We start from the raw sequence: 23,366 nt of genomic DNA, 5'->3' as shown, positions 1-23,366 counted from the left end.
GGTCTGGACCCTAAGAACCCCCTCCCCCCGCCTTGGCTGCATCCCTGGGTCCATGATAATTCCTCCTTATTCTTGCTGAATATAAGGAAGCCACTCTGTACTAGGTCAGACTGTTTGTCTATCTATTCTAATGTTGCATTCTCTGAGGGCATCTTACCAGCCTTTCTGGAAAGAGGTATTTTACAATACCCAGCTGCTTTATGTAAGAATGTCAGGAGTTGAACTGGCATGCAAATCACATACTCTTGTCACATAGCTAGAGCTCCTCTATAAGTCCATCCATAGCACTTTGAATATTGAGTTGCTTTGCCCACTAGCTCCTCAGCAGCTTCTCATCAGTGTTTTAAATTTTCTTCTTGCATCATTCCAATGCCCATTGCCTATTCCTATCTCTTCATCTCTCTCTTTCTTTTGATCTCTGTTGGATTCCCTAGTTAATGAGATCACCCATCCTTGACATCACTTGTCTGTTTCAGATACATCCTAGTGATTGAACTCAACTCATCCTACTCTTGTTACTTGCTGTTCTTCACTGCAAAACTAGTTCATCACAGTTCTTCCAAACCTGTCTATCTCTAGATCTCTTGGTGTGCAAGCTCAGAATGCTGGTTCATGTGTATGTGTCCTGTTTCTTGAAAATGCATTTAGCTGCTTTAAAGCATTTGCCTATTAATATTTCAAAACTTCTTTGGAGACGGGGGATGACTTGCAAACATAGGCTTTTACACACACACATGTGTATATATATATATATATATATATATATAGAGAGAGAGAGAGAGAGAGAGAGAGAGAGGTGGGTGGATAGGAAGGTGTGAGAAACTACTGGAATCAGCCAGGCTTCATAGTTGGAAAGTGTCTGGAAATTTATGACCTTATTGAAGTAATAGTTGTATGCTGCTTTACTCTTGTGTAATTTTGACAGCCAGAAGACTAGGCTTGATTGATAGAAATAAAATTGGAAAGTGTAAACATGCTTTGAGGCTGTAGTTTTGTGCATCTTTTTGTATGTGCAGCCTAAGTGTTCATATATTAATGCTGGCAAATCTATTCACAAGGTTTGTTAGCCTAATTGTGTAAATGAAAAACTTAGTCACATATGTTAACGTTCTCATTCTACATTTAAATTATAATCAGTGATAAAACTGGAAATAATCAGCTCATGTTTTATTGATGTCTAAAATTGCTTCAGTTAATATATGCCTTTGCTTTGAAGATATGAACAACCCAAAACTGCCACCCAGCCATATGAAAATGATTGTAATCAGCAGTGACAGTGTAAATGCCAGCAACATTACATTGGATATGCCAAAGTGTGACTTGGCCACTACTTATGTGTGCTGGTGTGAGAGTCTAGTCAAAATTGAATCTTGATTTAAATAAGGTGGAAATTAACACAATCAATCAGCCAGAAAAATCAGCAGTAGCAGAACATGTTACAAACCATACTGTTTGAAAACACTGAAATTCTGGACCGTGCCAACCACTACCATATCAGGACGCACAGGGAAGCCATTGGAATCCACAAACACCTGGACAATTGCAACAGGAAAGAGGAAACCCTTAAAGTAAACTAGGTCTGGCTACCAGTTCTGAAAAATAGCAAGAAGAAGACTCAACAAATGCAAATGAGAAATCTCCCAGGGTCAGGGGTTTCCCAGCACGAAGCAAACAGACACTAATCCTCTTTTGCAGACCCTCCCACCTTGAGGCCAGCCATTAGCAACAGAACAATACACACGTAAATCACTCCTGCCTTTCCAGGTCACACAATATATATACCCAACTGCTTTCCAGGCAAGTATTCTCTGAAGATGCGAGCCACAGATGCTGGCGAAACATCAGGAAAAAACTCTTCTAGAACATGGCCATATAGCCTGAAAGCCCCATGAAAAACTATGGATGCTGGCCATGAAAGCCTTCGACTTAACACAATCAACTTAAACTGAGTATGCATATATACTACTAACCTAAATGGACACTTCTTAAAAGAACAAAGCAAAACAATAGTGCAGAAGTAGGTTGGCCAGAATATTGTTGAGGAGTTGGGAATGTATAACCATCATAGTTACATTACTATACTATGACTCTGACCCCTCCATCCCCACTTCTCCTGTCACTCAAGAAACAATTCACTGGTGCCCCCCCCCCCCCCCACCCTATGAGTGATGTTTTCTTTGTGACAGGCAGAAAAGGCATTCCTGTGGAATTTCGGCCTCACATTGGAGATCACACACATTTGAGAGGTTGGGAAAGTCAGTAAGTTGCTTCTTGGGCAACAGGGGGATTGACCCCCATTGATTGCAGAGTCTGCTTCCTGGTAAATGGGGTTTGGGGAATGTCCCTACATGTCCCATAAACTAGGGCATAAATAAGGTTACACATAGAGTCTCACATTTGTAACAGTTTGGTTTTCATGAGATTCACAGATGTGTATGTTAGGCATTTGTAACTCCTGAACAGGATTCCAGCTGCTAGTTTTTAGAATGGAGAAGGAACGTTTCTTCCAGAGTAATAGAATTTGTACTGCATCCCCCAGCTTCAACATGGGGCAAAATGTTCATTGTTTATCCTTCCATCCCTCTTCAGGTGCCATTCTTTTTATCTCTGTCACTACCTCCTTCTCCCACTCTCATTTGTAAGCAAAGATAACAGATAGCAAACAGGTTATTTCAGTGCCGCTGTTGTAGACTGTCTGGAGTGAGGGTCATGGTTCACATGTAAATCCCAGTCCACTATAGCAATACTTATATAATACTTTTACAAGAAAATAGTGTGGATTCAAATTAACCTAGGAGTCCCAATGCAGATACTGATAGTGAGGAATAAGACTCAGAAAACTCTTTGATTCTTTCTTTTGAACAGACATGTATAGGACTGCACTGCACATTAATTGTACTTTGGCCCATGTTAAAATTGATGGGAAAAGTTGCCATGAATTAAAGGCCTATTGTTTCCCATGAGAAAGAAGTGCAAGTGACTTAGACTTAGTTCAGCAATAGCATATCATGTGAGTCTTATCTTTAAGCTTTTCATTATGCTGGAGATGGGGGAACAGAAGGGGGCAAATAAGATAATGACAACACTTTTATGTTTAGATACGTTAATTTTTCTTCGAAACAAATCTATGCATCCTTATAATTATTGCATGTATGGTAAAAATCTATAACATTTTATGTTCCAGAACTTTAGGTTTATTAGTAAAGCGGTTGGAGAAAGGTGGGAAAGCTGAACAAGAACACCTCTTTCATGAAAATGACTGTATTGTCAGAATAAATGATGGGGACCTTCGCAATCGAAGATTTGAACAGTAAGTGCATGCTTACAGTTTATTGCTCTTCTTAACCTTTAACTATCGCACATGGAAGTAATTTGGGGAGGAATAAAATGTTTTAGAACAAATTGCCTAAGTAAGTTCTTTCTGTAAAGAGGAATGTGTTTGTAGATCATTAGAGTGTTTCTTTAATTACTCAGTCTACAAAACTACAAGATAATGACTGCCATTACATATCTTTTTTCTGATAATTTAGGCCTTGTTATCTAATGGTTATAGGACCATTTCTTCAAAACACCCCCCCCCCCCCCCCAATTATCTTGAGTGATTTGGCTTGTTTATAGATAGAGAACTGAAGCAGTGCTCACATCTATCATGTTTATTATTTTGCAAACAAAAATATCTAATTTGTCATAAGAAATACACCCATGCATACAGATGCTGAAGCTTCCCTGCAAATGTTAGTAAGGTTTTAAATATTTGCATATCAAGGTTTTAACAGAAGCAAGGTTTTTTTTTTATAAATCTCATATCAAGGTGATAGCTACGGGGAGAGGGGCAAAATGAAGGCATTGTCCATCCAAATCAGAATTCTGCTCTTGTCCTTAAAATTTTCCTGCAGTGCCCCTATTTCTAGCCAAAGTCACTTTAAAAACTTGAATTGAGCATTGGGAAATAAAGTTTGGACAGCAAAAGAAAAGGCGCAGGCAACATTACCAAGGGAATGCACAAATAGAAAGCATAAAGTTAGGCATTTATGATTATTACTGTTTCACCTGCAATGCTAGGAATTTGGGGACTCAAGGAATGTTTCACTTTGGGGGCAGAATTGTTATTTGGAGTGGCAATGCCCTCATCCCCCCCCCCCGCCACTTAAATAGTACACCATTCATTGTGTTGATGAAAATGAATGTAAAGGTAAAAATCATAACATTCTTGGCAGAATTTTAGTATTTGTAGCTCATAGGCTTTGGCCAGAAAAATAATGCTGGAATCTTTTGTTGTTGTTGTTTTGGTGTTATGTGTAATCAATGTAAATTAAAATATTTCTGAAACTATTGCAAGTGATTTCAATCCAAAACTTCCTTGAATGTGGTGGAACATGTATACACACACCTGCTGTGTACTGAAAGGGTTCTCCAAACTCTACTAATGGGGACAGCCAGTGACCTCCCCAACACTATATGAAATGGGAAAGACGTCAGTCAGTTCATAGAACCACAAATGACCATATGAACATCTTGTATAATACTAAACCATTTCTAGCATAGCATTAAATCCAAACTGGAACCTGGCATTATTTATTTCATATTCTCCCTCCCAATAATGGGACAGAAACACCTTACAACTTATTAAAACAATACAGATAAAAATGTATAAAAAATATAAATATAAAATTATTTTTAAAATAAAATGTAAACCAGGAAAATTCATTATATGCCCCCCCCCCCCAAAAAAAAAAAAAAGCCAGTAGAAGGGGAGCATTCCTGTCCTCTCCAGGAAGAGAGTTCCATAGTCTGGGGCAGCCACTGAGCAGGCCCTCTCTTTTGTTCCCACAAAGCAAGCTTGAGAAGATGGAGGAGAGAGGGAAGGGGCTTCCAGAAGACTTCAAAATGTAGAAAAATTTGTATGAAAGAGAATGGTCCTCCACTTAACATGAGCCTGAGCCATATAAAATTTTCTGTTTCATCACCAACAATTTGAATAGTTACCAGGAACTGGCCAGCCACCTGTGAAGTTCTTACAACAAGGGAGTTGTGTGCTTCCTGAAGCCAGCATTTGTTAACAATGTGGCTGTAGCTCTATGGGCAAATTAAAGTTTTTAAATGCAACCCTACATAGAACAGTTAGTGCCCCATAGAGTGCAATAATAATAATAATAATAATAATAATAATAATAATAATAATAATAATAATATCTTTATTTATATTTCCCGCCTCTCCCCATGAATTGAGGCGGGAGTACATCAGATAAAATCACTATTACAATGAAGAAAAGTTTAAATGTTGGAAGTGAAATTACATATTTCAGAAATGAACTAGGCATTGCATAATTATTGAGCATGGCAATATGAAATTTGATACATTATAAGACAACACATCATTTTAAAAAGATATTCTGTGTTTTATTTTATATTCAGGAATTTGGAAGAATTTTGGCAAGGTGCAGATTTTCAGGATCTGACAGAATATCTTTTTAAAAACTTTAAAACTTAGTGATTTTTTTAAAAAAAGGATAAATTTAAATATACTAAAAAGTACAGGGGGAAAACCCTCCAAATATGCAGCCCTAATAGAAATATGCTTTAGAAGAAAAAGCACTTCTTAACAAATCATTCCAAGAAAACCTGCCTTTTCAATTTGCAGTTCAGTTTCAACAATACGTCTGTCATTTCATGATGCCTAATTAACATCAGTAATTATGCTTGCAATGTCTTCTAGTCTGTCAGTCTTAATTTGCTAATTTTGTATTCATTCTCAAACCTAGAGCACAGCATATGTTCCGTCAAGCCATGCGTACTCCTATTATTTGGTTCCATGTGGTTCCAGCAGCAAAGAAGGAACAGTATGAGCAGTTGTCACAAAGTGAGAAGAACACTCATTACTCCAGTCGGTTTAGCCCTGATTCCCAGTATATTGATAATAAAAGTATTAACCACACTGGACTTCACACGTTGCAAAGAATACCCCGAGTGAACAATCAAGTAGATCAGTTGGACTCTTACTCACAACTACCTCAGAGTGTGAATTCGTCAGGAAAACCACCTTTAGGGCCATCGCCTTCACCACAAAAAGTGATTACATCTACTTCAAACACTGGCTATAACACCAAACGGATTGGCAAGCGGCTTAATATACAATTAAGGAAAGGTAAGATGATGATTTCTCTGCTTAACATGTGCAAATGATATTTTTTGAGGCTGGTATATATCTGTATTGAAAAATACAGAGGCCCTGACCCACAAGCATCTCCCATTGCTGCTCTTTCAAGTATAACAGCATAGGGCAGAATGGTAATGGAACAGTTTGGTAAACTGCCTGAGAACAGATTCTTTTCTATGCATTGTTTTACTAAAGCAAAACATCTTTTAACAACTTCAGTGGTTTGATTAATAACACAAAAGGAGTAATCAAAGTGGTAAAACAAAGCCAGAGACTGGGCTTTCTTTTTCACATGAGCATCTTTTAGCTCCTTGGCAAGATTCTTTAAAACTTTAGAAAGCTTTCAAATACAGTTTGTGATATGTCAGGCATCAAGTATTCAAAGGGGAAAAGCCAGAAATTCCATTGCTGTGTTTTCAGTGGCACACACATGACATTTCAAACAATCTCTAACCAAATATTTCTCAACTGAGTTCTTCATAAATTCCATATAGATGGATTTCTAGAGGAATAGCTGTGTCTGTTGTAGAAAAATCAACAGAGAGTAATGTTGGACTAACCATATTGTCATGGCCTAAGCTTTCATATAATAAAGTCCAACAGATACAACAGGTAGAGGGACTGTATTGGAAAGGTATAAGTAACATGTTCTTTGTGTAATAAGTCATATCTTTATGTGTAGATATAATAGTATGTCAGTATATGGTGCAATGCTCCTTTGTCAGAATATATTAAAATAAGTTACTGTTGATGAGTGAGTTTTACAAAACTCGTTATTCATTGTAATGAAGAAGGATGAAGTTGTATCTCATTTCCACTTCTGTGTTGCTGTTGGCAGACAATACCATTTTTCTTATGCTCTATGTATAGTGCCAGATAATTTTTAAATGAAAAATTAACAAGACACTTTTCCACATGGAACAAGTCTAAGGGGACTCTTACTGTGGCTTAATCATGATTGAAGTTGTTATTTTCCATCTTTGATTGTGCCCTGTTTTCTGTGAACTTCATGTGAACTACCAGATTGCTTGTTTCTGGTTACTGAGTTTTAAGCTCTACAAACTTGGATGACATAAGGTTGAGTTGACAGTTTGCTTCTGTTGTTGATGCGCCTTCAAAAATACTTAAGGCCATCAGCTTAAGATGACATGCTTGGGGGGAAAACACAGTATTACTAGCTGAGTATTGAATTGTTGTGCTTACAAATATAAAGTCAGACACTAGAGTGATTTACCAGTGTTTTCATCTTTTATGGAATAAATAAAGAGGAAGCATAAAAAAACCATCACTAAGACATTGCACAAGCTTCAGATTTTCTTAAATAAGGAAATAAATTCATATAATTTGTGTCAGTAATTTTGCTTGTGGAGTGGACTAAACAACATTTTATAACTTCTCAGAGATAAACAATGGGAGTGCAAATGGTTGTGGCACAGGTAAATATTTGATTACTGCATTGGACCCTACACCGGGCTGTCTTTAGAATATTCTTTGGCAATTACAGTGAACCCTCACCTTTCGTAGGGTTTAGGCATGTAGGACCCCCATGAAAGTTTAAAAAACCATAAACATCTTTACCCCTCCCTAGGTAGCTGGCAAGGTAGCTGGGCCTGGCTGCGCACACAGGTTCTCTTGCTCATTCACTTGCTCAGGTGGGAGTGAATGAGGAGATTGAATGGAGGTGGTAGGAAGACAAAAGGTGACACCTGTCCCATCTCTTTTCCCTTGTCTATCTGCACAAGTGAGTGAGGGAATGTGCATGCCTTTACTCCTTGTGCTCCATCTTAATATTCACTTTCCCAAGCCCACCTGCAGAAATGGGCAAGGGAATATTTTCTCTGCCTCCTTGTGTTTCTCTCCTATTGCCTCCCCCCTCCCACTTGCATGAGCAAGCAAGGGGATCCATGCACCACCAGGTCCAGCCACCCCACCAATTTGGTTTCCTCCCACTCGTATCGATGTTATTGAAGTCCCTGTTAAAAGTGGCACATATGCTCAAGCCCTATTAAAAATAATGGGGCCCATGCCAGTGGCATGGAGTGTGCGCCATTATCCCTTCTGGGGTGCGCCGAGGCTTCTTCTGGCGTGGCTTTCAGCATATGCTGAAAGCTGTGTATATTGCACCCATGTATGACACGGGCACACTGTACAATAATCTGCAAATAATCAAACCCCACAAAAGTGGAGGGTTTACTGTATACCAGTGTGGTGTAGTCATCTGATTGTTGGACTATGACTTTGGAGAATAGGGTTCTAATTCTCACTTGGTCATAGAAGCCTGCTGGGTGATCTCGGGCACTCAGAGGAAGACAAAGGTAAGCCCTCTCTGCAGAAATCTTGCCAAAACAAACAAACAAAAACAAAACAAAACAAAAAAACCCTGATAGAGTCAGCTTAGGGTCACCATAACTTGGAAATTATGTGAAGACACACACAACAACAGCAATTTTAGAATGCAACAACTATATTGGTATAACTAGAACTAACCCTATGAAACACAACAGTTTTCAAACAGCTTTACTATTTTACTCATTTCAGTGTGCAACTACAACAAGCAAACGTTGTTTACTGCTTGGGTCTTTCCCCACACACATTGGTAATTTCCCTTTTGTTTCATACATATGCTTCCAATACACTTGGATTATTATTGGGGTGTGGTGGGGCAGGCAACAGAAACATGGATGAGACCTTTTTAGGTTAACACCCAAATTATGGAACACATTTATTTATTTATTTCGTTTAGATGCCCCCTTTCTCCCAGGGGGGATCCAATGTGGCATCCAGAAACACATTTTTTTGAAATGTTTACAAAAATGGTTTTAAAACAATTTAAAATTTGCACATTAAAACACAATGAAATCATTTAAAAATCATACAAGAATTAAAAACAGATAAAACATACATCTAGATGAGAAACTTCCCTGCCTAACTATTAAAAGCTTGCCAAAATAAAAATGTTTTTGCCTGCTGGCCAAAGGGAAGGGGCAAGCCTAGCCTCCCATGGAAGGGCATTCCAGAAGGTGTAGCTGCCACCAAGAAGGCTCTCTCTCATGTTCTCACCAAGCAAGCCTGTGATTGTGGTGAGACAGTGAGAAAGCCTTCCTCTGATGATTTTGAAGCTCTGGCAGATTCATATGGGTTCCTAGAGCAGTTCCCTTGTCACCTCTTTTCATGGCTTCTTTTTATTACTGTGAGAAGTACAGCCAGCCCTTCTTATACATAGGGTTTTTTTTTTACATGGATTCAAGCACCCACAGTTTGAAAATGTTCAATAAAGTATAAATTTCAAATAACAAACCTTGATTTTACCATTTTTTAAAATAAAGGACACCATTTTGCTATGTCATTATATTTAATGGGACTTGAGCATCCACAGATTTTGTTATCCATAGGGGATCTTGGAACCAAACCCCAGAGTATAACAAGGGTCCACTGTATTTATATACATTTATATACTATATTTGCTACAAATGTCGAAACAAATATTGTCTCACCTTCACAATAATGCGCTGGGTTTGTTAGAGACAGAGAGACAAATGTTTGGTTAGCCCGAGATCACCCAGTGAGCTGCCATGTCTGAGTGATGATTTGAACCTAGGATCACACCCAAATCTCAACACCACACAGTAATGCCTGTAGCATTTTGAAGGTATTTGAAAATAATGCTACTCAAAGTGGTGGCCCATACACTGGTGTTGGTCAATGAGCCATCATCTGCTGGTCCCTGGAGAATTTCCAGGAAGGGAAAAAAACAATCCTAGCCAGTGAGTACAAATATGGTACAGGTTTCTGCCACATTGATCTGGAGGGGAAATTGCCAGTCATGCACATCATATAATTTAAGAAGCAGTGTTTAAAACAATCTTTTGAGTTGTTTATGGCTAGCTTCCCAGTGCTGCTTTTTAAAATAGATAGGTAGATAGAATTGTCCCCATTTTAATAATTATACAGGACTATCTTATTTTTATTGTCAAACTATTTTTTAAATTAAATAGTTTGTATTTGTGTTTGCTATTTCTGGATATGTAAGACAAAAATGAGATTCATTATGAAGATACCATTATCAAAGATGTGATTTAAACCATCAAATATGCTTAAAATTGAGAATGTCAGGATATTTACATTACCGTAGTTAGAACTATGAAAGTCTAATTAGGGTTGGGAGTATTAGCTAATGCCCAAAATGGAATTAAACAAATGTAATCTCATTGAATGAGTTCTAAGTGAGCCTAGTGCTCTATTGAAATGTGAACTTTGCGTGTCTTGATTGTAGAGATCAAATTCTTTAAAGTTGAATTCACTTTGTTATGCTTGTTTTTGCTTTCTGCTTTAGGAATTTAGTATTTCTTTTTTTAATAAAAAAAAACTGACAAAAGAAAATGGCAATTAATATAGAGTATCCAAATCTAAAGCCCACAAATGCTTTGAAGGTTAACACCAGAGTCAGGAAATTATCCAGGAAACGAGTTAAAATCTTGCAAGGCTGCTGTGACAGATATCGTGATTCTCAGTTGGGAAGTCTGCTTCCCTTGTTCTGAGACAGTTGACATTTCTGAACTATTTCTTAGGAAATGTCAATGTACAGCATTATGTACAATGTACAGCATTACAAATTATGTACTGTATGGGTGATCTTTCTCAGGTCATTTCATAAAAACTCTAACACATTTTAAAATACAAATAATAAAAATACAAATAATTAAAATATGAACTTTAAAATCCTCTACAAGTTACATCCAAAATGAATTTCTTTTCCGCAGCTCAGTAACCTTTTAGGAGGATGCCACCAAAAACAGCTATTTAAACACTTTCTAAAGGACTGCAACAAAGGTGTAAATATAGAGTTTATTTCACCACCACTAACTGATCCCAGCTAGTTGTGAGAATGGTTATCTCCTGCGATGCCACCAATATTGTCTTTCTGCATAAAATACCCAAGACATTTCAGACAGAAATTCAAAATTTGCATAGTTGATCTATTCTAGGCAAAGAGGTTTCCCTGACCTTTCCTTTCCAGAGTATCTCCTCACTCATAAATCCTGTTGTTGGGAATTAATTATTCATGATGGTATGGTCTGTCTGATGAAAGTAGACAGGATCCCTTTTTATAACAGTGGCTTTTCCCCTTTTTTAAGTTCACCATGGATCGAGAAATGTTTTTTGTCTCAGTTCTCATTTGATTATGCTGTGAATGTGCATGTGGCACAACAAATGAAGCAGAGTACTTAAGTATACCCCCAAGTAGTTTATTATAAATATGAGCAGAATGGAGCTGTTGATTGTCTTTGATTATTTTTAATGAAGGATATTACAACATGACAAGCTTTACAGAAACCTAACAAACGTGCTTTCTTCTGTGCTAACAGGCAGCAGTTATTTCACCAATTACCATCATTAGATTAAAATTTCCTTGTAGGCATGTGTAGTGCATATACACATATATATGCCATCATTGTGGAATTCTCCTCTTATTTAGTCAGTCTATTTAAAATAATGATTTAGAGTGTGCAAATTGTCCCTGTTCAGATATGAAAGGAAGAGACACAGGAAGAAAGAAATCTTCCTTATTAAAGCTGTTCTTTTTGCAAGCTCTGCGAACTATGTCGTCTAACATGACAAAGTGGGGTAGTCCTACAGTAATTGTGCTTGCTTCTGTTATGATTTCTTAATATTTATTGCCATTTTGGCATTTTCAAATACCCTGATCTTTCATAGGAATTAGCTGTTTAATAAAGTCAGAAGAGAAGGTCAGTAATATGCTTCTGTCAATGCAGAATGTTTGTTGGCTTTTTCTTAAATGAAAATTGATATCTATTTATCTTTTGTTAAAGGTCGGGGTTTGAACGTCTAGCATACAGATTTAAGGGTTATTGCTCAAGTTCTAATATTGCTAAAGTTTTGCAGTTCTGTCAGTCTTTGTGGTTCATACAAACTCACACTGCATATCAGCAGCTGGTTTCAAACAGAAGATTTCCTGAATGTGTAGTATTAATAGATCCATATTGTACAGTAGCAGCTGTTCCCCTAGACTAGCTGGCTGTCCATCCAAATAATATTCCACTGCAGGTATCCTGTCCCATATATCCTATGGTTAGGAGAAATAGAAAGCTATGGGTTTTGAGGTTCCCATCTCTTCCCTAGGGAAATCTTTGCCTGTCTTCTGTACTACCTTTAACATCAGTGTAGTGGTAAATCTGAATCAAAACGTTCTTGTTGTTGTGTGCCATCAAGTTGTTTTTGATTTATGACAACCCTAATGTAAACCTATCATGGGGTTTTCTTGGCAAGATTTTGTTGAGGGGTTTGCCTTTGCTTCCCTCTAAAAATTTATGACTTGCTAAAGGCCACCCAGAGGGTTTCCATGGTTTAGCAGGGATTTGAATCCTGGTCTCCAAAGTCATAGTCCAATGCCACTCAACCCACAATGTTACACTGGCTTTTATTTTTTTTACCATACAATTTCTATGTTGGTTATTAACACCAGCCATGTTCAGTAACAATGAGGTCAGTGCTGCACCATAGTTAAATCAAGTGAGATTGCTGGCACAGCACAAAAGAAGAGGGTACTGTATATATTGTGACCATGTTTTGCTCCTCATCTCCTCAGTATGGTTACAAGTCCAATAACATATTTGTACTGTACCAGTGTCCCCTAACAGCCAACAGAGTTACTTTACAGTCTAATCAGACAGCCCAATTTTAGAAAGTAGTCTTCCATTTCTCATTGAAAGAAAAATTGTTTATCCTTCTTTCTGCATAGTGCATATGATATCATGTGGCCAAGAATTCTGATAATTGTAGTCCAAAATGATGCCTTTTCCAAGGTCCACATGTGACCCTTTACACATTGGCATTGGAGTGGCTGAATGGTTAAAAAGTGGAGCTATAGGCTATAGCAATGCAGTTATCGATACTATGGCTAATCCATATTTTTTAGTCAGCTGGTTAAAAAATAGGAGGCCACTTGTCATGGTGTACTTGCAGGCCTAGAGGACATGTCCTTTGCTAGAGATCATGCAAGGTGGATTCTTTCAGTTACTTCAGCAAACAGACATTCCAAATACTTTGTGTAATTATGTTGATTGGACATGCAGCTGCAGCCATTTCATTCTCAAATGACCAGTTCAGGTTTTCAACTGGTCATTTCCTCACACAATTACTGTAATTTTGTATGTATGATTCTAGAGGTGTGGCTCTCCAATATAAAAGAATCTTTAAAATCATATAATCTTAGTACTCTGAAAAAGGATGTAATTAAAACAGAGCAACTTTGTCTTGATCCCTATGACATCGCAATGCTTAAGTTCTCTCTTCTCCCACTAGTTTCTTTTTGTGTATAATGGGCTCCTAATGAAGCACACAAAACTGTAGTATTTGAGTTTGATGAACAATTCACTGAACCAGAATAGAATAGCACCTTATTGGCAAAAAACAGCAGGGACACAAATGGGCCTGTAATCATCAACTTTTCATTACTGTCATTGCTCTATTTTTGTGTGCCATTCCTCTACTCAACACCCCTCACCCTCCCCCAATTGTATACTTTTTCTATAAAAAGTTCAAAGCTTGCTTGATGGAAGAGTAGAATATAAACATAATGGCTGTAAAATGCTCCCTAAAAACCGAGTGATTATAGGAAACTTTTATCCCATACAAGTTGGGGGAAATTTGTACAGTGGTACCCCGGGATACGAATGCGCCGCCTTACGAAATTCCTGGGTTACGAAAAAAAATTATTTAAAAAAACTGTTCCGCGTTACGAAAGTTTTTTCGGGTTACGAAAAAACTTTTGGTGCTTTTCGGCGCTATTTCGCACCAAATCGCGGCTTTTCCCCATTAGCGCCTATGGCAATTCGGCTTGCGAAAGTCTTCCGGGTTACGAAAAGGGCAGCGGAATGAATTAATTTCGTAACCCGGGGGACCACTGTATATGGAAACTCACCTGTACACAAATGAGAGCATGATTGAAAATATCCTATGAAATGCAGAGGGAAATTTGCATTAATGAAGCCCACCTTGGCACATAAAGTGCAGTCCCCATAGCTAGAATGTATTACTTAGAGGCTCCTGATAAATACAATCTCAAAATATCATTCTCATTTTTAGTGTGAATGATTCATGAAAGAGAACCATCCTCATGTCTTGGAAGGGATTGCTTTGATTGAAGCATTCCCAAAGAGAGATGTTTTGGTAGTCATGGGCCACTGGTATAACCTAGTAAACACCAACTACATATATCATTATAATACCCAATTTATAACAGTCACACCTATAGTATTCCATCACACTATAGCACAGGGATGGAGAACATATTGATCCAAATATTGGATTTCTAACTAAGTAGCAGCCCCAGCTACCATGACCAGTGCTTCTCCAACAATGTCTTATTGCCAGTTCTAGTATGACCCCAGAAGAAAACACTGAACAAACCTATTTAGATGAGGGCTGGCTTACTTTTCAGGTCAAATGCAAAAAAATCTAGACCCAATTGGAAGTGATATTAACACCAACCACTGATATAATCGGGGACAAATATGAGGCATAGGCTCCTTACACACTGTTTTTGAATGCATTTTTCTTTGTTGCTTCCAAACAACTGAATGTATTTGAACATTGTGTTTGAACCCTAGATGTGGATTTTGCAGTGCTGTGCTGCCATCATAGGAAAATATTAGTGTTTATGTTTGAGTACTGGAAGAAGACTATAGTACTGTTAGAGATATACCTTGGCAGTTAAAGCCTATGACAGTGAAGCTCCTTTTTTGGTTGTTGTTACAAAAGCATCAGCATTTGGAGAATGGTGAAGGAAGGCTGGAGAAACACAGACTTTCACTGTTCCAATAGTGTATCTTCACTTAACAGTGTAATAAACAAAGCTTGAAAAGGGAAAGATCAAGGAATCTACTTCAGATGATCCTACTGTGTACACCCAAACAAGTGGCTTGCCACTATAAGCATGGGTATAATTTTTGAGGCTGCCCAGCATAGAGACCAGAGGCTTAAAATAGATGGGGCCTCATAGTCCCAGCCTTGCCAAAGAAGGGGGCGGATCAAAGCTATTTAAACTGCCTTGCCCCTTTCTTGGCCTCCTTTTTTTGCAAGTTGAATCCTGCCCTAGGACAGTATGGACTTGCTCAATCACTTTGGGGCCAGGTAGGAATTTTCTGCCCCTTTCTCGGGAGTTTTTGCCTACCTCATACTGTTGCTAGGGCCTGGTAATTGGCTTGTGGCAGGATGCTAAATAGCTTTCCCCTGGCATTAATGGGGGTGGAGGAAGGATCGGTGTACACCTAGGCACCCCATTGAGGTGAAGGATCTGGCTCAAGGCAGCCTTTACATGTCAAGGGACATGGAGGTTGCTCAGGAAATAGCCTTTGGGGAAGATATGGGGGTTTGCCCTCTCTTACAAACTCAAGGGAGTTTGGGAGAGCATGCCTCATGTTAACCTCCCTATGACTGGCTGAGGATACAATCTGAGTGTTTGGATTGCCCTCAGAGTCTGGTGTTTTGCCCAATGGGAATGCTGAAAATGTGGTCGAGGGAAGACACCTGGCCTCAGCTCAACCCGCATCAGGATTTCACCCTCAGCTGATGTCTCAAGAATTTAAAGTTAACAGCTTGGGTTAAATAGGTTTAAGGTCTTGGCCCATTTTTTTACAGCCAATTTACGTGTCTGGTCTCTTTATTTCATGCTGGGAACCATGGGTGTTTGCCTACAACAAACAAGGTAAACAGCAGCTGTCTGCAGCATATTGAATATGGGTAAAGAACAAAAAAGAGAGGAACAGATAGGGCAGATAAGCCTGTTTGTTAAATCCCAGCTTGTTAAAAAGCCTAAGTCTGACCATCGAAAATGGAAATCATAAGAAAACTGGAAGTGACTTAGCCAGGGGTTTCCATGGCCAAGCAAGGCTATGAAACCCTGATCTCACAGAGTCCTAGTCCAGCACTCAAATGGCTACATCATTCTGGTTCACACTGAGCTATGCCAGCATTAGTTATTTCATCCAGTGTTATCTGAAATCAGACTACAAATAGGCTAAATTTCTGAATGCTTTGTTTTGGGTTAGGAGGAAATATCCCACTTAGTCATCCTTTAACCTTTTAAAATTTTCTACAGACATGCCACATTGGATCATTTCTGGCACTTTTCACTGTTATCAGTGTTATGTAGGTACCTTTGACTAATAGAAAATAAAAGATCGATAGCCTGTCCATATCTAATAGTTGGTTTGATCTAAATACCGGGGGAGGGGGGAGTGGGCAGGCAGAGTATTAAGCAATTGATACAGCAGTTTCACAGTCCTAGTAGCAAAGATTCTGTTCACTAATAGATCCCAGCAAGAATGAAATTAATTGGACACATAGAACATTAATTGCAAAAATGTGTCCCTTTTTATTGTTTACAAGCTCTTAAGTTAAAAGCAGACAAGAAGTTGGATACAATCCAGCCTGTCCCACATGGAGATACTAAGAGATAATAACCAGTTAATGGCTGAAGAGTGTTCAAAGTTCTTTTCAAGCATTAACCCAGTAGTGTTTTGTTGTTGTTGTTTTTAAAGAGAAGAAGAGGAGAATCTTTGAGACCCTTTGTTAGCACCCATTTTTCAAAACTGATTGTCATCTGAATCCCAAAAGAAATTGTAGGAAGTACTTGTCCATAAACTTGTTTAACTCAGAACTGACCATTATAATAACGGCACTGGCACAGAGACAAATATTTTAGAACTCCCTCTCATATTTGTTATGTTTGTATCTAGTCAAGGGGCCTGTCATGTCTGCTATAAATTTATACACACAAACTGTCCACTCCACTCATCCCTCATTGTACACATTGAGCAAATATAGTAGGGACAGCAATTAGTTTGAAAGCTCAGCTCTGCTCTGAAGTCATAGATATGCTGTAAGCAAGAGCATTTTCCTCACTGAACTGTCAGCATTGATCAGTTCATAATAATAATAATAATAATAATAATAATAATAATAAAATTTTATTTATATACCGCTTTTCCATTGATCAAAGCAGTTTAACAGCATATATAACATACAATATAAATATTAAAACATGAATATATTAAAAATCCCCCCATATACAAATAACAAAACCATATCTCATGCCAGCTCAGCAGTGCTGTCAGGAGGGGAGGGAGAGCATACAGAAGTCAGGAGTCAGGGGTATGCCTGCTCGAAAAAGTGTGTTTTCAGCCCCTTCTTAAATTGGTCTAAGGAGGTGGCCGAGTGGAGCTTGCCGGGGAGTGAGTTCCAGAGCTTGGGGGCTGAAATAGAAAAGGCCCTCCTGGTGGTGGTAGCCAATCTAGCCTCTGGAACTCTTAGCATTTGCTTCCCGGCTGATCTGAGTGTGCGGGGTGGATTATATGGAGAGAGGCGGTCCTCCAAGTACCCTGGGCCCAAGCCATTTAGGGCTTTATAGGTAATAACCAACACCTTGTATTGCGCCCAGAAGCGAATGGGCAGCCAATGAAGGTCTTTTAAGACCGGTGTTATGTGACTAGTCCTAGATGTATTAGTGACCAGTCTAGCCACCATATTCTGCACCAATTGCAGCTTCCGGGTATGGTACAAGGGTTGCCCCATGTAGAGCGCATTGCAGAAATCCAAACGAGAGGTTACCAGAGCATGTACTACTGTTTCAAGGTCCCCCCGGCTCAGGTAGGGACGCAGCTGGCGTATCAGCCGAAGCTGATAACAGGTGCTCCCGACCGTCACATCCACCTGTGAAGTAAGGTGGAGCAACGAATCAAGAAGCACCCCCAGACTGCGTACTGAGTCCTTCACAGGAAGCGTGATCCCATTCAGGACAGGTGGAAATACCGCCATCCCTGGGCCAGGAGAACCTATCACGAGCACTTTCGTTTTCATCAGTTTCTTATTTATATAGTTGAGTGTATGTGTGCCCTTTTCTCAACAGGGCACACATGAATCAATTTTACAGTAATTAGCATAAAATAGGCAAAACACAAAGAATCATAATATCGCACACAGTTGACTCCTATAAAATAAAATTACAATACAGTGGTGAAGAGAGTTTCCTAGGCAGTCACAATGGAAAGACTCTGCTTCACACAATAACTAACCAAGTGACAAGTGCTGTATGTGTATTTTGGAGAGGTGGGATGCAAAATGGGATCTCTGACTATGACTTGAACAATGACATCTGTTGCGTGTTGTTGATAACATTGATCTATCTAATATTTTTGGTACAGATTCTTGAGAGAACTGACCGAAAAGTTGTTTTAAAGCTAACACAGAGGCAGGACAGATTTGCATAACATTTCCATGTGCTAGCATATATGTAGAGATTAAAATGCTTTTTAAAAAATCTGTCATTTAAATAGGAGGACAAAATATCTTATTGTAGAATAGAAGATTTTCTGCTCAGCCTGTTTTCTATATGCTAAATGCTAGTGGGCCACCTCAAAGCCCTTGCTTTACTTTTCTACATTTTTTTTATCTTTTAAGTGAATTTGTACAAGCAAATAGAGGGCAAGTTCAGATTAGGAGCTTTCCTCAGAAAACCAGGGCATGTGGTGTCCCTTTCAAAAATTATTAAAAATGTGCAAAAGAAATGGTAATTGTTTGCTTTCAGGTCATTTCTGACTTACGACAACCGTAAGATAAACATAGCATGTTTTTTTCTTGGCAAGATTTGTTCAGAGGGGGTTTGCCTTTGCCTTCCTCAAGCTGAGAGTGTGTGACTTGCCCAAAATCACCCAGTGGATTTCTATAACCAAGTGGAGATTTGAATGCTGGCCTCCCAGAGTCCAGGTCCAGCACTCAAACCACTACACAATGCTGCCTTTCAAATGCCAAGCATGCCTTCTTTATTTATTTTTTGTTATTGTCTTGTCATTTCATACCTGTACAATACTTAGAAAATGTTTGGTGCTTTATAATTGTCAATTTATAATATTAATGGAAGAGATAAAAATGTGAACTATAGTGGTTGGCAAGATGAATTAAAAATGAGCTGTGTCTACTAGCTTAGGCTGTCTTTGAAACTGGAGATCCAATGTTATTTTCTCTAGGCTTTGCCTTTGCATTTTCCTTTGCAATGTGATATTAATTAAATCCTGGTAGACTTAGTCTTGCAAGGAACATTACAGATGCAGTTATTATCTATGTGTGTTGATGGTGATAGAGGACTATATAATTTGCTGAAATGCCTCTTGTAGGCTTGAATGAGGAGGGCAGGAGCATAGTTAAAGCAACTCTCATGAGCTGCTTTCCCTCTTAGTTTCCCTCTTAGCTTTATTTGCTGCTTTAACCAACTTTATTCTTTTAACACAAATCACAGACTCCTGGTGGCTGTTACTTCACAGCCCCCCACCAGTCTTTGAGATGAGAATCCACACCGTCCCCTAGTTCTTCTCCCCTTAGTAGGGGTCCTCTCACAGGCCAACAGCAGCCTCTAAGGTTCCAATACAGTGGGACAGGTTTCCAAGAGGACAGATGAAGGCCAGTGTCCTGTGGTACAGGCTCCTCCATGTTGGCCCTAGGATACTCACCTAGGAATCCCTCTACAACTCGGTCTCACAGCCCATCTGACCCTAGGCTTCCAGTACGAGACCTACAGCCTCATTTTACCAATGCTGCTGACCATCTGTCCCTCATCCAGTGGACTCCTGGTCTTGCCCTGTGTGCAGCCGCTTTGAAGCCAATAATCTCCTAGGAGAAGGTGCTAAGATATGAGTGTTTTGATATTCTTGTTGTACATTATGGTTCCTTGATTTATATTTACTTCACCTGCACTGCAGCTCTCAAAATATTTCACAAATTGTATAAAAACCTCTCCTGTTGCTGTAACAGAACAACATTTATCAATACTATGAATTTCAAACATAAAAAAGTAGTCCTGCAGAGACAGAAGAAGTTTTAATGCTACTTTCAAAATACACTGGGAACTGCTGAAATTTAAGTCAAGGAATTTCATTGTGGAGTAACCGTATCCTAGCATTTCTCTTTTTATTTCCCAGTAGACCTGTAATTCAATCTTCTATGGTTACTATTTTTTTAATATTCTAATTACCAGAAACAGACTGTTGATCACGAAAAAAGGGGCATTATTTAGTTTAATAATAAATAAATAAATTTATTTATATTTTCCCACCTCTCGAGGCAGGATTACCACCCAATACAATATACAAGTACAATTCACAACAATAAAAAGTGATGTAGTATGGTAAAATATAAAAATAGATAACAGTTTGCTCTGCTCATAGTTCAATACCAGTCATATTTCATCTTTTGGGAAAGATCTTAGTCCAGTGAGAAAGAGCATCATAAGCCTTCACAAGTTCCCTGAATGAACCTGCACTGTCTTCACATGGGATGCAAAAGATTCCAGTCTGAAACCTACCGTATGTCTGTTTGTCTGTCTTGTAAAGTGGCTAGTGGGCTAGTGAAAAGGTTGTCCTTATGAGATTTGCAATGGAGCTGTACAAATTTTAACTGCTTGGGATGCATATCTACGTACATGTAAACTGGAATCAGTGGGGAACATATAATTAAGATGATGTGTTTGCATTTGGATATTTCTACCCAATACCAAAGCCAGAACTAGCCCCTTAGTAAAGAAACTGTGAAAATAGGTAGGAAAATAAGCAAATCAAAATCAAGTCTGCTGGTGGATAGGCAGTCTGTTTAGATTACCAGGACACCATGGTATTGCCATCAAAGGCTGAACCAGGATGAACTAGTAAGCAGTTACTGGGGAAAGAAATATTAGTATTTTAACTTCAGGTCTGTTTTGTTATATTTTGTTGTATCTATTGGGACTTGGCAGTCAAATATAATATACTTAAAGGTAGGGGTTGTAAGAAAAGAAACAAGTTGTAAGAAACCCAAACTGTATATCCAGTTAATAGCTGGAGATCTTTATGTGTTTGTCTGTAATGTCTGATTTAAATGCTCACTTGCAGGGGTGGGATTCATTTATCGCTTTTTCTATCTGTGTGTTAAACATTGAAGGAAAGGAAGAAAAGCAAGTAACTGTATGTGCAAGTGTCATGATAGGAATCAAATTTCTTTTAAGACATCATGTACAGGCCAGCAGTGAGAAACTTATACTTTTAAATCATTCATGCAGGTACAGAAGGCCTAGGATTTAGCATCACTTCAAGAGATGTTCCCATTGGCGGTTCAGCTCCAATTTATGTGAAAAACATCCTTCCAAGAGGTGCAGCTATTCAAGATGGAAGATTAAAGGCTGGAGACCGGCTCATTGAGGTGATGAAATGCTGCAATGCTGTTTTGGCTTCTATGAGTCCTTTGAGCAGGCAGCTTCCTTTCACATGAATTGCATAGCATTTTAGTTATTCTTTTTCCATTCTGCTGCCAGTTTTTCCTGGCATTGTCTTTTGAATAACAGTATTGGTAAACACAATATACCAGGCAGCAGCTTCACTTACTGTGCAGAAAAAGCATCCATTTCCATTTGAAAGTACGGTGTTTTTTTAAAAAAGAGTTCACATTTTGGTGGATGCTGCGTGGCAATAATAACAGTGACAAAATGAAGAGTGTGGCATAACAGTTTATTTGGGATTAAAAGATCTTTCTTGCTGTACAAGCCTATTTGCTTCTGGAAAATATTTTATTTATTTATTTATAGCCCGCTCTTTTCTCAGGACTGGGAAAATATTCTTCCCCATGTAATGGTATCTAAAAATGTGTAACAAAAATTGGTAGTTGATGGCTTCCATGTCTGTGGGTCAGTAAATGCACTCTGGGTTTTAATGTGAACAGACCTGTTAAAATTCCCTCAAAGAAGTTCACACACCCCCCCCACCCCACCCCACCCCCCCCCCCCCCCGGGATAATCCCTTTAAACTCAGAGCAGATTTACCACTCCACTGATATTCCCAACTATGTGACAACACTGAGAACAATAATTATAATGGCAATAGTTGGGTATATTTTTTTAAAGGGCAGATTCTTTGCCCTTTTTTTCCCCCAGAAAGACACAGAAGCGGGTTACAGACTGCCATAAAGTACACGCTCTGTGCGTACTAGGGTTAGGAAGGGCCGTATTAGGGTTAGGAAGGGTCTTACCTTCTCACGGCCCTTCTTCCTAGTACGCGCGGAGCATGTCCTTAATGGCAGTGCCCATCCACATGGGCACTGCCATTTTGACGTCTTGGATGCATAGCATCCAGACGTGTCGCGGCGGAAGTGACGCCGCGAGGGCGCACTTCACCCTTCGTGGCGCCACTTCCGCGTTTTGAAAAGGAGCGCCATTTCAGCGCTCCTTTTTTGCTGCGCCGGGAAGCCTCGCGGCCTGGCCGCTGGGGCTTCCCTCAGCAGCGAATGATGGCGGCGGGAAAACGGCCGCTTGAGGGTGGTCTGTAACCCGCCATAGATTTTTCTCAGGTTTGGGTAATCTGTATAATTTCTTGTGAACATGCTCACAATTATATCTCCTTCCTGATGTTGTTATGCACATTTAAGTCAACTCTGATATAGGATAACACTGTCATAGGGCTTTCTTGGCAAGATTTATTCAGAGGAGGTTCTTCATTGCCTTCCTCTTAGGTGGAGAGAGTGTGACTTGCCCAAAGTTACCCCATGGCTTTCTGTGGCTGAGTGGGGACTTGAATCCTGGTCTCCTGGAGTCCTAGCTCAATACTCAAACTGCTACACAATACTGGTTGCCAACTGTTGCATAAATACCAAAATTCAAGGAGTAGGGGTCCTGTGGGAAATGTCTGTAGGTAACATTGTGGTCATGAACTTAAGTGAATGGTTGCATTTATTTTAATCTTTTGACTGAGAAGTAATAACTTGGATGTACTATAAGGCTGTGAAAGAATAAAAATACAGAAACCTCTTAATCCTATCTACTAAAATGGTGATGGGGGAAATCGAAGGCTGCAGGATGTTGTTATTAGAATTGTTTTTATTAAATGATAATGTTATGAGGGATGCTTGGGTTTCTTACACAGCTTGCAGATGTGTATTAAACTTATTTGAATTTCTTTGATGCTTATTTTGGAATTTAATTGGTTTATAAATGGTTTGATGTAAGATAGTTACAGTATACTTTGAAAAGTTTCTACCTTTCATTTAGTAAGTTGTTCTCTGCTTTAACTCCATCCAAGTTTTCCTTGTGGGGATACATATGCAGTCAAAACAAAAGAGGAGTGTATGGCAATCCTTTTGGAATGTATAGATAAGGAATTGCAATGCAGAAATG

General features: G+C 38.9%; 1 protein-coding gene across 2 annotated transcripts in view; it reads left to right on the top strand.

Moving 5' to 3' along the window:
• Positions 1-23,366, top strand: part of LOC149310016 (partitioning defective 3 homolog) — a 654,223-nt gene that overhangs the window by 349,941 nt on the left and 280,916 nt on the right. For both annotated transcript variants that reach the window (XM_089533491.1, XM_089533492.1), the window contains exons 8-10: positions 3,185-3,310; positions 5,763-6,145; positions 21,264-21,403. In XM_089533491.1, coding sequence (XP_089389617.1) covers positions 3,185-3,310; positions 5,763-6,145; positions 21,264-21,403 — 649 coding nt within the window. The remainder of the gene's footprint in view (positions 1-3,184; positions 3,311-5,762; positions 6,146-21,263; positions 21,404-23,366) is intronic.

The sequence above is a fragment of the Sceloporus occidentalis genome, unplaced genomic scaffold (genome assembly GCF_023333645.1).
Source record: "Sceloporus occidentalis isolate IW3139 unplaced genomic scaffold, rSceOcc1.0.p SCAF_7, whole genome shotgun sequence".
Classification (NCBI taxonomy): Eukaryota; Metazoa; Chordata; class Lepidosauria; order Squamata; family Phrynosomatidae; genus Sceloporus; species Sceloporus occidentalis.
Note: the sequence above shows the minus strand (reverse complement) of the source record. Positions and strands in the feature narration are given on the sequence as shown.